Source organism: Ictidomys tridecemlineatus, chromosome 4 (assembly GCF_052094955.1).
Source record: "Ictidomys tridecemlineatus isolate mIctTri1 chromosome 4, mIctTri1.hap1, whole genome shotgun sequence".
Lineage (NCBI taxonomy): Eukaryota > Metazoa > Chordata > Mammalia > Rodentia > Sciuridae > Ictidomys > Ictidomys tridecemlineatus.
In genome coordinates this window covers 73,025,112-73,041,755 of record NC_135480.1, presented here as the reverse complement: position 1 = coordinate 73,041,755, position 16,644 = coordinate 73,025,112, and the positions used below count along the sequence as shown (strand labels likewise).

The 16,644-nt window shown below is 36.2% G+C and overlaps 1 protein-coding gene and 1 pseudogene across 3 annotated transcripts in view; both read right to left on the bottom strand.

Annotated features, from left to right (window-relative positions):
- Window positions 1-3,015: 3,015 nt before the first annotated feature.
- On the bottom strand, window positions 3,016-6,166 carry LOC101973908 (centrin-1-like; annotated as a pseudogene).
- Window positions 6,167-8,223: 2,057 nt separating this feature from the next.
- Ccdc83 (coiled-coil domain containing 83) overlaps window positions 8,224-16,644 on the bottom strand; it is a 56,762-nt gene continuing 48,341 nt past the window's right edge. For 2 of the 3 annotated variants that reach the window (XM_013357644.4, XM_040285068.2), the window contains 4 exons: window positions 16,275-16,396; window positions 13,260-13,339; window positions 12,565-12,764; window positions 8,224-9,948 (listed from right to left, as the gene is read on the bottom strand). In XM_013357644.4, the coding sequence (XP_013213098.1) occupies window positions 9,787-9,948; window positions 12,565-12,764; window positions 13,260-13,339; window positions 16,275-16,396 (564 nt within the window). In that variant the 3' untranslated portion in view covers window positions 8,224-9,786. The remainder of the gene's footprint in view (window positions 9,949-12,564; window positions 12,765-13,259; window positions 13,340-16,274; window positions 16,397-16,644) is intronic. The other variant, XM_040285066.2, reaches the window with a different exon arrangement.

Genomic DNA, 16,644 nt, shown 5'->3' with positions numbered 1-16,644 from the left:
AACCTTGCTACACTTTGCCTGCCCTCCCACGCCTTCCTTTAAAATCTCAGTAGAAAGTCTACATGACTCGTAACTCCAGAATCCTGCATTCCTGCAGAACCAGCACCATGTGGTTTATGCCAGGGTCTGCCACCATCTCAAGCAGTAGGAGTGTGTTTTGGGGGTATATATTTCATCCCTGGTGAACAGAGCTTGGTCTCTCTGCTTCCTGGTTGCCATATCCTGAGCTACCTTCCCCAACCATGTACTTCCATCTTGATCTCAGAGCTATGGAGCCAGCCAACCTTGGCCTGAAATGTGAGCGAAAATAAACTCTTTCTTCTCCTCTGTTGTTCTTGTTAGGTTCTTTGGTCACAGCAATGAAAGAGCTAGCTAAAAAGAGATTGGTTAAGAAAACCCTGCAGATTTATTCTATTGGTACGACACTCCCTTTTCCAAATGATACTTTTTTTTTAACTATGAAATCTTGGCAGCAAACAAGACTTTTAGTCATTTGATATTTTCTTCTGCTGCAAAATCACGTTGTAAAGAACAAACTACTACAACTAACAAATTATGCCAGAATACTAACATGTGCCTGGTTTGTTTTAATAATCTCATGGACCAAGCTTTCCAAGTGGGAGAGAAAAAAAAAAAGTCAATTTCTGCTGAGCTACTGAAATCAATGGGCTATCATGTGGACTTTGCTTTCTGTTAGTATTAGATGCTCTTTGGTTTGTACCAGTGGGAAGAATAAGGTTTTTTCATTTGCTTTTTGTTTTTACAATGCTGGGGAATCCAACCTGAGGTCTGAGGGCCTCACTTATGCTAGACAACTACTACTGAACTACATCCCTAGCCCTATATTGTTTTCATCTGAAGAAAATACAGATAAATCTTCTGGGCATGGTGGTACACACTTGTAATCTCAGCAACTCAGGAGGCTGAAGCAAGAGGATCACAAGTTCAAAGCCAACCTCAGCAATCTAGTGAGGTCCTAAGCAATTTAGTAAGACTTGTCTCAAAAATTAAAATAATAATAATAATAATAATAATAATAATAATAATATAATTAAAGGGCTGGTTAAAGTGCCCCGAGTTCCATACCTGGTACCAAAAAAAAAAAGTGTTTACCTTCCTTAAAATTGACAAATATATTCCATATCACCCTTTCTATTGATCTTTGAAATCTTGCCCTAATAAGACATTTTGCCTTCTTCTAAGGAAATATCCTTGCTGCCCTTCATACTGCAGGACACAAGCATGGACTTTGCATATTGTCACTTTATGGCATGGGTTAGAATATGGGTATTTAAGGGACCATTTTTTGAGATTTTTTTGAAGTATAAAATATATATCCACTGGATATACAAATCTTGTCCTGTTTAATGACTGTTAAACAAAGAACACACCCATGTTAACTGCCACTCAGATCATGTTTATAGGAAGTTTCTTTATGTCTGATTCTATTTATTACCTACCACAAAACTGACCACTATACTTCTGTCATTATATATTAGTATTTTGCACCTATATTCATGAGATACTGACCTGTAATTAATTTTATTTTCTTGTAATGCCTTTGCCCAGTTTTGTTATTATAATTAATTTGACCTTATAAAATTATTTGTTTACTTTTCCTTATTCTCTAAAAGTTCGTATATGTTTGGTGTTAATTTCTTTCTGGAATGTTAGAAAAATCAAAAGTATAGTCATCTGGGTTTGAAATTTTCCTTGTGCCATTTTTTTTTATTATGGCATTATAATTATACATAGTAGCTGGATTCATCTGGACAAAATCATACCTGCTTGGAATCTGACTCACTCCATTTCAGTCCATGTTTCTTCTTACCCACCCCCAGTCCACTGATTCTCCCCTTGATCATCCATTTATCCATCCTTAATTGGTGCTTTACACACACACAAACACAGGTGAAATTTCCTGTGGTATATTTACATATGCATATAACATGGTTTTGTTAAATTCATTCCAAATTTCCTCTCCTTTCCTGACCCTCTTCTCTACCTCTTGATCTTCTAGTCTGATAGCCTTCCCTATATGATATCTGATCCCCCCTGCTTCTTTCCCTTATTTTTTCCTATCTTCTACATGAGAGAAAGCATTCAACCCTTGAATTTCTAAGTGTCGCTTGTTTCACTTAACCTGATGTTCTCTAGTTCCATTCATTTACTAGCAAATTCCATAATTTCATTCTTTATGGATGCATAAAACTTCATTGTTTATATATATCACATTTTCTTAATCCACTCATATATTGTTGGGCATCTGGGCTGATTCCATATTTGGCTATTATGAACTGTGCTTCTGTAGACATTGAAGTGATAACTATAGTATGCTGATTTTAATTCTTTTGGATACATACCAAGGAGTGGGATAGTTGGGTCATTTGGTGGTTCCATTCCTTGTTTTCTGAGAAGTCTCCACACTGCTTTCTAGAGTGAATGAACTAATTTGCTGTACCACCAACAATGTATGAGTATACCTTTTCTCTTACATCCTTGCCAGCACTTATTATTATTTGTATTTTTTTTCAGATTAAGAAAGGTTTTATTTTTCAGACCAAAAATATAGCATTAGCATACATGCAAATGCCAGAGAAAGAGTTTACTAAAAAAGAAAGCCACACACAGATGTCAACTAACAATCAGAACCACTGAAGAATGACCACTACTGTACTGCTGTGGTGACAGAAGTACAACATGTACTTTTCTAAGAAGTTGTTTTGTGTTTGTATCCATGTGGAAATGCATGACAAACGTGAAGCAAGGTGAAATAGCAGTCAAAATTTAAGCCCCTTTTTTCCACTCTAATGTGCTTTCAAGAATTAAACTAGGGGCTGGGGATGTGGCTCAAGTGGTAGCGCACTCACCTGGCATTCGTGCGGCCCGGGTTCGATCCTCAGCACCACATACAAACAAAGATATGGTGTCCGCAGAAAACTAAAAAATAAATGTTAAAAAAATTTTTTTTCTCTCTCTCTTTTTTAAAAAAAATCAGCCCTAATATGGGCTGAGGAAAAAAAACTATTAAAAAAAGAATTAAACTAATTGGTAGGTCACATTGAAGTTCTTTTTAAAATCAAAGAACTTTTACAAAAAACCTAAAATAGACTCAAGGTCATGAGGAAAGTTGTACAGGGTGGTGGGGGGTTGTGTTCTCAAAAGCCAGTTTTCACACAATGGCAGGCACTAAATCTAGTCACGAGTGCTTTCAGTAGAACAGAAGACAGTGATATTAATGGAGGCTGGTGTTTTTCATGATGTGCAGGAACTCCTCATTGATCTCTCCATCTCCATCTCGATCAACTTCATCAATCATTTCCTGTATTTCCTCACTAGTCAGGTTCTCACCCAACTCTTTGGCCACAGCTTTAGATTTTTGAATGATATCTTTCCAAAACTGTCATTATTGAAGAGCTTGAAAGCTTTTAGAATTTCTTCTTTGATATGTTTCTCAAACATTTTCTTGATCATCACAGTCAAAGTCACTAAAATTAATTTTTCCTGTCCCGTCTTTGTCAATTTCACCTATCATTTTCTTGATTTCTTTCTTGGGTTCAAAGCCCAGGCCCTCCCTCATTGCCACCTTTAGTTGCTTAACATTTATGGTCCCAATTCCCTCAGCATCAAAGAGATCAAAAGCTTCCCAGATTTCCTGCTTCTGCTCTTCAGTAAGCAACCTTTTTCACTAGGCACTTGATGTCATGTTTACCCTCTTAAAACTGGAGGGCACTGCAAACAGACTCTGCTGCAGGGATTGTTACAGCAACTGTGTACACACCTATATGTATTCTTGATAATTGCCATTCTGACTGGAGTCAGATGAAATCTCAAAGTAGTTTTTGATTTGTACTTCCCTAGTTGCTAGAGATGTGAAACATTTTTTCACATATTTATTGGCCATTTGTGTTTCTATTTAGGGAAATGTCTAATTCTTTTGCTCATTTATTTTATTTGTTTAGTTGGTGTTAAGTTTGAGTTCTTTATATATTCTAGATATTAATTCTCTGTCAGAGGAGCAGCTGGCAAAGATGTTCTCCCATTCTGCATGCTCTCCACACTCTTAAATAATTTCCTTGGCTATGCAGAGATTTACTTTTTTTTAATTTGATGGCACACCACTTATTGATTTTGGTTTTGTTTTTTGAGTTTTAGATGTCTTGTTAAGAAAGTCAGTGCCTGCACCAATATGCTGGAGTGTTGACCTTATGTTTTCTTATAGCAGTAGCAAATTTTCTGCCTATGATCCATTTTGATTTGATTTCTGGGCAGGGCGAGGGAAAAGGATCTAGTCTCATTCTACATAAGGATTTCCAGTTTACCCAATACCATTTGTTAAAAAACATTTTTTTTCAACATATATTTTTGGCACCTTTGTCAAGTATCAGCTGGTTATAAGTATATGGGTTTGTTTGTGTCTTCTGTTCTGTTTAGTTTCATTCCATTGTAGTCAGAAAATGCATTCTAACCCTGGCATAGTGGTACACACCAGTAATCCCAACTGCTTGAGAGGCTAAGGCAGGAGGGTCACAAGTTCAAAGCCAGCCTCAGCAACTTAATGAGGCCCAAGCAACATAATGAGATTTTGTCTCTAAATGAAATATTTAAAAAGGACTAGGGATGTGGCTCAGTGTTTAAGCACCCCTGGGTTCAATTCTGCTCTCCCTCCGCCCCCCCCAAAAAAACACTTTCTATGTGATTTCAGTTTTTTGACTGTTCATTGTGACTTGCAGGTTGATTTTTGTAAATATTTAATGTACATGTGAAAAGACTGTGTATTCTACAGTTGTTTCACTTTTTCTATCATTAATGATTTTTTGTTGTTGTCTAATTGTTCTACTGAGGGAAGTGTGGTAAGATCTTCAAGTTAGATTATATTTGTCTCCTTTTTTTTTTTTCTTTTGTTACCAGGGATACTTAGCCACTGAACCCCATCCCCATACTTTTTTTTTTTTGTATTTTGTTTTGAATGAGTCTCCCTGAGTTGCTTAGGACCTTGCTAAATTGCTGAAGCTGGCTTTTTTGAATTTGAGATTCTCGTGCCTCAGCCTCCTGAGCTTAAGATGTGCATGATATTAAATTCATTATCTCTTTTTTGTTTTGCAAATTTTTCTTGAGATATTTTGAGACTATGTACATACAAATCTAGGATTGTTAAATCATCCTAATGGACTGAACCATCATTATGAAATATATTCCTTCATTTTCTATTTCTTTCAGTGCATTTAACCATAAAGTGGAAGTTGCCTGATATTAGCTTAGCAAACCATCTTCCTTTTAGTTGACTTTGTATGGTATGTATTTTGTAATCTTTAATTTCTTTGAATCTGTGTGAAACCTTTTATAGTGTATCTTCATAAGTGATTTTTTAGTGTACTCAGAAATCTTTGTCTTTTAATTGGATTATTTATTCCATTACATATATTATAATTACTGCTATTATTTGGTTTAAATATACTATCTTGCTATTTGTTTTCTATTCATGTTCTTTGTTAAGAGAGAGAGAGAATTTTTTAATGTTTGTTTTTCAGTTTTTGGCGGACACAACATCTTTATTTTATGTGGTGCGGAGGACCACATGGATGCCAGGCGATCGAGTTACCGCTTGAGCCACATCCCCAGCCTTCTTTGTTCTTTATCTGTTTCAACTTTCCCTTTTTAAAAATAAACCAAGTACTTTTTATTATTCCATCCAACCTCATCATCTTGTATCGTTTATCTTTTTATATATTATTGTTTTTATTTTTCTTTAATTGGTTACCCTTAAAATTGCATTTTCATTCTCAAATTACTGTTTACCACAAACCAGTATTTACACTACTTTCCAAACATTAAAAGAAGCATACAGTATTTTAACCACATTCACCCTACACTGGGTATTACAGTTACTAAAATAATATTATTTTCTTCTGCTCTTTATTCTTTCCTGCAGATTCATATTTCAATCTAGGATCCTTTCTCTGCAGCCTAAAGAACTTCCTACAATATTTTTTCTAGTTCAAGTGTATCATTGACATTGTTTCAGCTATTACTTGTTAGGAAATGTATTTGAACTTTAATTTTGATAGAATTTTTTTTATGTGTGTTTAGACGTCTAGGTTGACTCTCCCACCCACTCTCAATTTTGTACTTTAATGATATTCTCCCATTGTCTTCTGTCTTCCATAGTTTCAACCGAAAGTTTTGTGTTTTAAAGTCTTATTGTTGGTTCTTTGAAGGTTATATATTTGTTTTCTTAGGCTGCCATAAAGGTTTACCTTTCACTTTAGATTTCAACAATCTAATTATAGTGTGTCTATGTGAGCTTGTTGCTGTATTATTTTGGCATTAATTCTGGTTGGGGTTTGTTGAGTATCTTGAATCTATAGGTTAATGTCATTCATCAAGGTAATTAATAGTTGAAAAACTATCAAGTGTTATGTCTTCAACTATTTCTTCATCTTTTATTTTCACAGGATAACTCTATGTATGTTGTAGTGTTTAATCCCAGATTTTCATTACCACTCTGTTCTGCTTTTTCTGTATTTTATTCTCTCTAAAATTCTGTTTGATTTTAGAGAGAATACTATCAGATATTAACTTTTCCCAAGTCTCACTAATCCTGGCTTATTCTGATCCTATTCTACCATTAAACCCATTCAACTTTTTATTTATTTTCTATTTTGTAAATTCCCATTTTATGATGTTTTATAGAATCTAATTTTCTGTTGAAATTCTCTGTATTTTCATTATTTTCCTTTGATTTTTTTTACTATATTTATAATAACATCCTTAAAAGTTTTAGATTGCTCCCTTGAATATCTGGATCATCTGCTGACTTAATGTCTTTTTTCTCCCCAGTTCTGGGAATTGAACTGAGGGTTTTGCACATGCTAGGCAAGCACTCTACCACTAAGCTACATCTCTAGCTGTAAAACTGAATCCCCCCCCCACAGGAAAAGAATTTATATCTTCTATTAATTATATTGAGTAAGGAGCAAATCACCCCCAAAGCAATCAGGATTTGAATTGTTTCACAGCTAGTTTTCAGTTTTACTTAGACTCAGTCTACCTGTTTTCAGATCTTTTGAAGTGGATCCTTTGTTTCAAGCCCCACTTCAAGAAGCATTTAGGATACTGCAGAGTACAGTATCCTAAATGCATCTTTGGCTCTCTTCTCTGTTGACTCTCTGCTCCTTAAGTAATACCTAGGCTTTGATGGCCTTATTTTTTTATATCTTTATTTTTTAGTTATAGGTGGACACAATACCTTCATTTTATTTTTATGTGGTGCTGAGGATTGAACCCCATGCATGTTAGGGGAGCACTTTACCTCTGAGCCACAACCCCAGCCCCTGATGGCCTTAATTTCAATCTTTTGCTTTTGGTTTCCAGATCTATATCTCTAGCCTTCACCTCTTCCAGCAGAATACAAAGGGCACATTCCAACAGGTTATTTAAGGAAAGTTTAATAAAGGGATATATGCAAAGGTGTAGGCAGAATTAAGGGAAATTAAAAGATATGGTGAAACTCCCTTGGGATAGCAACAGGTGGAAACTGTTACCACTCTTGGGCCTGAAGGGGCAAAGGGAAGGAGCAGCTACTGGACCTGAATAGAAGTTGTATTGAGCTTATTGCTGTGGTGTACACCTATAATCCCAGTGATTCAAGAGGCTTAGGCAGGAGAATTGCAAATTTGAGCCTCAGCAAATAAGCAAGACCCTGTTTCAAAATAAAATGAAAAAGGCTGGAAATATGACTCAACAGTAAAGCACTGAGTTAAATCCCCAGGACCAAAAACAAAAGAGTAGCTATATTAGTGAGTTGTATCTTTTGGCAGTGAGAACCCACTAACCTATATGACCTTTAGAGAAGAAGCCAGAGGAATAAATCTTACCCTTCTTCCTCTCTTTTATCTGTCAGAACCCTTCTCACTGGGGGGAAAAAATTGGAACTTAGAAGTCAAGGGTGACAGTTGATGTAGTTCATAAAGGCCACCCTTTGGGACTCAGAAGGATAAGATTTGGTCTGGAATGGTCAAATAGAATCATAGTTGGATACAGTAGGGCATGAAGTAGAGTAGAAAGGAACCTTGTGAACCAGGTGCTAAATTCAAGATCATGGAGAAAAGTGACAAAGAAGGATTAGCAAGTTATAGGAAAATGACAGTGGTGTTAACAGCAAGAGTCAGGATCAGGTTTGTGTTTCATGGAGTCCAAGGATGAACAGCATGAATGCCAAGGTAAGCCAGGGAGCAGGAATTTTTATTAAAAGGAAGGTGAAAGACTCAGAAATCCTGACGCAGTGTGCTTGGGAGGGGCAAGAGTGCTGTGTAAGTCTTCCTTCTTCTAAAGGCACAAAAGAAGAAGTTGACCAGCTTCTCTTGATTGGTTTTGATGTTTCAAATATACCATAGCAGGCACAGGCCAGATTATGAAGTTGCTCTTCTGAGATGGAAACATGCCTTTTGAGAAATGGGAACTGTTTCATAACATGTCTGGGCATGTTAAAATGGCTTTTCTTATGATCACCCTATTGTCAACCTTTATTGTCCCTTACCTTCTCTCAACTGCCTATTTCTTTTCTATCTCAGTGGTAGAGGGTTACATTTCTATACAACTTCAAAAGGAATATTTTCATGTGAGATTGCAGAATAGCTGTCTAGAACAGGCATTGAGCTGGTGAAATTATATGGACATTAGAAAATGTGGAGGAATAGAAGAATAAATACCATCCACTTGAAAGAAGTACAAATGAAGAACCAGGATTCAGTCAAGGTCAGGTGCCAGTCAAGACCACAGAGTAAAGGAAACTTTCAACAATGGTATTTGTTTACTATTGTTTTATGGGACTACTTGGAAGATAGTAGAAAGGGACAGGAAAACTGAACACAATGGGGATTGAACAGACACTTAATGGTATTCAATTGGTGTTGGTACTTTGGTACTACTCACCCCCCACCAGGGGAAACTGAATCAGTCGGTATTTTTGACTTTAGTGACTAAGGAGTGTGTTGTTAGCAGCATTTAAGATTGAGGAACTAGGAACTGTAACAAGAACACACAATTGTTCTTACCCAAAATGTTAATAATATCTCCCATTGATGACTGGAAGGGTTTATTTTTTACATCACTAAGGATTACAGAAACATGTCACTTAGTGTTAGCATCTACTCTTGATGATCCAAGGAGTGCAATGTCACATTACTTTGTGGCTTATGGTACCTACAGAGGGAAGTGGTGATTGCCTTGTGTAGGGACTCAGCAGTTTGGACTCCATATAGTTGGTGAGGGGAAGATCCCCCTATTAATGGATTATTTAAAAAAAAATAAATAAACTCCCTCACTTACTTGTATCTAAATTTTTAATATTCATTATAAGTAGGGTTAAAGAATAGGTTTGAATTATAGACTGGCTTCTCAGCACCCTAACAAGGAAATATGTATAATCAATGCTATGCGAACCTTGAAATTTTTCTTAGAAAAATTTCTAATTGATCTAGTTCATATTGGAGTCATAGGTTAATCAGTGAGTTTTTAAGTGGGAAGGAACCTCAAAGACCACTTTAAATTCAGTGTCATGGTTCTCAGTACTTCAGTGTAGAAATACAAAGTGTACTTTGATTTTTGACATTAATGCTATGCAAATAAATGACTGAATACTTGAAATTTGATTTTAACTACAATTATAACCTTTAGAGATAAGTTTAAAAATGGACCAAAGTGTAACTAAGTAAAATGGGCAACTGGTTACTTCAACTCCCAAAGCATTTATAAGGAAAATTTTTTACTTTGCAACTTTCAGTCTTAGAGAAAAGACTTCATCATCTTATAAGTGATGCGGCTTTCTGGGTAACTGACATCTTCAAAGAATTTGACTGGACTCTCCTTTTCTTGAAAATGAATAGACATTTTCTTGCTCTCCACACTCATGAGCTTCACGGACAGTGGGCCCAAGTTTACAAAATCCTATGATGAAGAAACACAAGAGGAGTGGTTATCTAGCAAATTAATGTTGAAAGATTAGGTTTTCTATATTATAGTTGGCCTTTAACTGGCAGATTCCACAGCCCTCCGCAATATTACCTGAATGCTGTGTAACACATGAAATATGAAATCCATTATAAAAAAAGAAAACTCAATAAAAAACACTTTGTAAGTTTACATGCCTGGTAGGGCATAGTAGGTAAGTATCCTAAAAAGCAAAAGCAAGGCTGGTTTCTTGTCTCATAGGGAATTGAGGTAGGTGGGATACTGGCTAGAGGGGAAATCCACTTCAGGCTTTTAATTGGAAAAAGAGTGTTGGCCTTATAAGCATAGCCCTCAACTGGCTAGGATATAGCCACAACAAACTTTTCTGTATTGTTCAAGAACCAAGGGGAAGATTCTGCAAATAATATTTTAAATATCCTAATACTAGACAACTTTTCACATTCTTCACTGTTTTCCTGGGATATTTGGATATCATATAAATAAAACTTACCACATTTTGCCAAATTGGTCTAAGATGTCAATAAGCAGAATTAGAAAACTAGTTTATATGACATTCCATAGCTAACCCCAAACTCGGTTGAACCAGTTCAGGTACTACCCAACATTCTTTCCTCTTGGAAACCTCCCAACCCGTAACCCTTGCTTTTGAATTCCTTTAACACTTCAGCAAACCTTTCCTGAGTGTCCATGTATCCAGTGCTGGGTTGCAATAACAAGCACATAGACCCATCAGAGACACAGATACAGGAGATACATTTCCTCTCGTGTGGTAATTGTTGGTATTCTTATTTGTCTTCTATGAAACGTCTAAGCAATTTGGGGGTTGTGCCTGCTATACAGGCATCTTTGAGACTTTATTTTCCTGTTCTCCCGCTTAAATTTCCAAGCATCTAACAAGTACCTGGCATGAAATGAGGTTCTCAATATTTATTTGAATTAAGGTTGAATGAAAAAAAGAAAGCAGTGTTTATTTCTCAAAAAATGAGTAGAGTTGTATTTAGTTTTCAAAATATATAATTATAGAGCTAAGATAAATGTAAGATAGGAGGTCTACATGTTGCATACAGTGGCCATGGCAGTGTGTATGTACCACAAGCTCATGAACAGTAAGAATGCCTTTGGGGCTGGGGTTGTGGCTCAGTGATTGAGTGCTTACCTCGCATATGTGAGGCACTGGGTTTGATCTGCAGCACCACATTAAAAAATAAATAAATAAAAGATATTGTATCTATCTATAACTAAAAAAATATATTGTAAAAAATTTAAAAGAATGCCTTTGGAATTCTTTTTTGTCCCCCTATGCTGGGGATTGAGCCCAGGACCTTGTGCATAGTAGGTAAGCACTACTACTCAGCCATATCCCCAGCCACAAGCCCCAATTTGGGGATTCTATAGACAATTGTCCTCTAGCCTGAGATCATCATGATATACCAGAATTCATGATTTCAAGGTCCACATGGAGAAATTTGAATGGTAGACTAAAACGTCAATCTTTTTGATGGTGCTGGGAATCAAACCTAGGACCTAAAGCATGTGAGGCAAGTATTCTACCACCAAGCTGTTTCCTAAGCCCCTAAATTTTAGTCTTTAAATGATCACTAGATGGTAGCAAGGACTGAATTGTAATTGCTTAAAATAATGATTTATTTCATTTCTTCTGCTTTTATGCATCCTTCTTTCTCCTACCAGACTTTAAATTCCAGAAGAACTTTTAAATTTTTGGTGGGACCAAGGAGGAAAATAACAATAAATGAACATGAGGGTAACCAGAATATACAAAAAAAAAAACTTCAAATAAAAAGCCTTTATAATCTAGGCTTCAACTGATGGTATATGTGAAAGTTTGTGCTTTCCAAAGATGCCTAATATATGTTCTACCCCACATGCTGTTCCTACAATGTGAATGGTAACCCTTCCCCATGAAGATGTAACAGCTATGTTCCTTCTCCTTGATTGGAACATACATCAAGCAATAGAATATGATGAAAATGATAGTATATGATTTTCAAGGCTAAGTCATAAAAAACATTGCAGGTTTTATCTCATGCTCACTGTAGGAGAAACCAAACATCATAACAAAGGGATACTCGCACCCACTGGAGAGGCCCTTATTCAGAGGAACTAAGATGCCCAGTTTATCCAGCATCAACTTGTCAGCCATGTAAGTAATCCACCTCAGAAATGGATACTTCAGCCCTACCAATCCTTCAGCTTACTGAAGCCCTAGCTGACCATGTACAACTGCCCAAGGGCCCAAGTGAGAATTATCCAGAAATGTACTTCCTGAATTCCTAACCAACAGAAACCCCCAAAGAGAATAAATATAGTTTTAAACTGGTAGGCTTGGGAATAATTCGTTATGCAACATTAGATAACTTACATTGTATTCTAATAATGGAGGTCTATAAATGAATATATGTAAGCAAGTTGGCCAAGGGTAGGAGCAAAAATAATATCTGATGAGAGATGTGAATGATGGGCCAGTTAGTAAGAATTGCAAAAAGGATTCATTATACATGGTTTAAGTTAATTTTCTCAGTTAATAAAACAGCTTTCTCCTAGTAGTCAAAGTTGTATTCTCATGAATCTTACCTTGAAATCCCGCTCATCTTCATATAGTAAATATTTCACATGAGAATCTCCAAACTCTGTGCATAAGGTGTCCTCTTCCCTTATCTTTAGATGCTGGTCATCTCTGATACCATCTTCATGACTGAGATGGAGAAGACTGCTCCCAAATGATGAGCTCAACATGTCTCCACTTTCTGTGGGTTGCTTTTTTGTCTTTTCTTCTAGGATGAATGCAAATAAATTACTTTATTTGACAAAAGCAAAATTATGACAAAGCAATACATCCTTTGTCACATTTTTAATTTGAAAGAGATTTGAGGATTAGAAATGGAAAAATTATGGATTAAAGTAAGGGAGGGCATTTTAAGGAACTCTTAAATTTAATTCCTTCTGTTAGCTAACAAGTTATAGTGATCATTTGGGAATCTGTGGGTTGGTTAAATTGGGAACTATGTCAATGTAGGCAATACCCCCTCACTGTTCATTACCATCTTTTTAAGTCATTATGAAACGGTGAATTTGATTAGAAAGAGCCATGAGAGAGAGGAGACAGATTAGTTCAAGCATTACAAGGAGAGAAATCCAGAGGAGCTGGCCTGTATCTATTCCCTGAATAGTTCTTTTTTGTGTGTAAGTTGCTGCCTATAATATATGCTTAATAGCTATTTATCTAATTAAAAGAAAAACATGTCAACACCATTGTGACAAAATAATACCTATAAATGATTCTGTAAATTCCAAAGGCTTTTCTTCAGGTGGCAATTCCTGCCCAGTTGCTTGAGTAAGATATAGTCGCCTAAAAGAACAAACAAGAAAAACAGTTTTTCAGTCAGTAAATATTGTATTATGTGCTCACTAGTATCCATTTCTCTCCTGGGTTCTGGAGACACACAGAAAATAAACATAGGTATAGGGCACAGTGGGTGATATATAGTCCTACAGTATTTTAGAATAATTGTTTGTACCAAGATGGGTCATTGGCATAGTGTGAGAATGCTGGGGAGCAGAAAGACTGAAGCAGCATCTGAGTTAACCTTAGGGCATAGGGAAGGTTTCCTGGAGGAGATAAAACCTCAGCTGAGTCTTGAAGAACCAGAAGTTCACCAGGGAAGAGCTGGGAGTGAGGGAAGAGCATTCTAAGATAGGGAAATAGCACATTTAAAGTTCCAGAAACAAGAATAAACATGACACCAGTTAGGTTGCTGTTGTTGTAATTCAGATGAGGAATGACAGTGGCCTGAATGGGATTGATTTGAGATGAAGAGAACCATTGGAACCCAAGATGCCATCTGGGTCCTGGCTTTCCCCGAGTTACATGTTTTGGCTACAAGCCCAGCGAATTGAACTATCAAGTGTTGCTGCCCTATAGTGGTATAGAAGTGACAATAAAAATAATTGTTAAGAGAGAGAAAGCTATATTTATAAAGGTTATGATATTTAGTAAGGTCTTAATTATTTGAAATGGTAAAGTCAGGAAACAATTCTATAGCCTCAAACATATCTGCCTATAGGTCAGAGCTAAATGTGAAATCAATCTACTAAATTGTCTTTATGTTTTAAATATGAACACATTGTATGTAACAGTATTTGCTGGAGCCATAAGTGTCTGGATGCCACTTTATGTTCTTTAACTGAAAGCCCCTAATTTAAGGGATTTACTTTAGTTGCTGTGATATAAGTATAAGGGATTTGCACATCTGCCAGGGTCTCATTGCCTCATGATGTTTTCAGGCAAATCTCATGGAAATGTCATATAGAGCTTTCAAGGTATCATATTTTCTTATTGAAAATTCAGGGGGCATTCTGAAAAGGAGAGCACAGAGAGGTGCAGCAGCATATGCTTATCAATTCATTGATTTCATCTTTTCCAACTTAGAAGCAAGACTTAGAAGCAAGAATTCCATGTTTCTTACTAAAGAAAACAAATCCCTAATACATTGGTGAACAATGTGGATTATACTAAAGATTTTCATGGAGTAGACAGAGAATAGAGTTAAACTGTACATTACACAGCAAAAAAAAGTTAATGAAAATCCACATTAAATGTTTCACATCTGAACTGGTAACGTAGGTCAGTGGCAGAGCACTTGGCCTAGCATGTGCAAAGAAAGCCCTGGGTTTGAGCTCCAGCACTGAAAAAAAAGAAAACATATCCCTTTCTGTCCTTGCCAAGTCATCTGCGGTCAATGAAAGAATTCTGTCTGTTATGATTATTACTAACTTCATATCAATGTCAGCACCAAATCAAATATACTAAACTAGGTTTACTGAAGCAGAAAAGTGGAGCTGGCCATTTAGAAGGTAGCTCCCTCCTAAGGTTGGCCAATTCAGAAAACAGGAAAGTTAACAACAGGTCTAACAGTGGTTAGAAGCCACACACTTGCAATAGATGGCAGAGATTAGACCTGATCACAAAGAAGGCAGCAAGCAGCAGCAGCAAAGGATTAGAGGAAGGACAAGAATATTGAGCTAAGAGACCTGATTACAGAAGCACTGCCTACTGGAGAGCAGACAGGCACTATTTACCCCTTAGGGGCTCTCCAGGGCATCAGTGCAAGAGACTGGAAGTACAGATGTCTAGTAATCAATTCATTCAGCCTCACCATCTACATCATCTACATTGGTATCTACTCTTCCAGGAGCAGCAAACAATTATAAAAGGGAGGCAGGTGGCTTCTTCTCTATCTTCTCCTATACAGCTTTCAGCCTTTAAAGGAATTACACTATCTCCCAATTTCTTTAATCTTATACCCATATACCCATAGCTTAGCCTGGAAAATAAGGAACCCACAACTTGCCTGTATCTACCTTTCTTGGAACACAATAGGAAGTTTGTAATAACAAATACTTCATCATGTATCAGATGGTATTTTTTCCATGTCACACAGAATTGGGAAATACTTGGGAGAAATTTTTTCTTGGCTTTTCTATTGTATTCACTTTAATGTCAAATTCCTAGATCTAAATATTTATTTCCCATACTCACACATGTACACCCACTTATGTGATTTTCCCTCTCTTCCTAAACATGCTACCATTCAGATTACTTCTTGTTTCTGACTATCCAAATAATAAAAGAATAAAAGTTACTTTTGATTTTAATTTCATATTCCAGGGTCTCTTTTTTTGGTCAGGTAAGAAAAAATCGCTAACTTAAAACACTAACTATATATATTATATACATACATACATATATACATATATATTTGGTTTCTCTGGTACAAGAACAAATGTGACTTGGAATGCTAGTCTGTTTTCTTCACTTCCAAAGTAGTTTGACTATTTTGTCAGAGGAAATAATTCTGAGATAACCAGAAGGCCAGAACACTTCCAAAAAGCTTAGAGAAAGTTGGTTTTCCCCTCACCCATCTCTGTGCTAACCCTACACCTCATACATTTTCTGCTGCTCTGTTTAATTCTACCTTTAATTCTTTACCATTTTGGGGGCTGTGTAGGCTTCTGAAGGTTGACAGTTGTGATATTCATGGTTGTGTTATTGTGATTATAATGCATTGGTAGAAAAAATAAGTCAAAGTTTACACTGTACCAATCAATGGTCAATAGTGATAATCCTATACCCTCATTGTGGCCATTTTGTGAGTTCTTCTCTTTTTGATTATTGCAATCTGACTGAAGCACTGAAAATTTAAATTATCTTTTAAAAAAACAGAACTTTTTTACAGATGACAAATGTTTACCAAATACTTTCTAGATATGTTAATGACTTTCACCTGGGTATTTTAAGATCCACAAGTCTACAGTTGAACAGTTGATCAATAAGCACCAAATTTTCTTCTTCCAGTTCTTGAATAATATTTTCTAATTCTTCAACTTCCTTCCTGTGAATTGCAATCTGTTGTCAGAAGAAGAGAATGGGTATTGGTACTTATTTAGATCTATAAGGACTTCTATAGCAAATTTAATTCCTGAAAGTGCATGTGCCTAAGGAGTAGCTCTATCAATTATTACTTATTGCTGGGTTTGCTTTATTCTTCCTCTGTAAGAAGGAATAGGTAGGACTCTTTTCTAGGTCATTATCAGAAACTGTTTCATTGTTAGGTAGCTCTTACAGGAAGCAGAATTTGTTCTTTTCTACCTTTA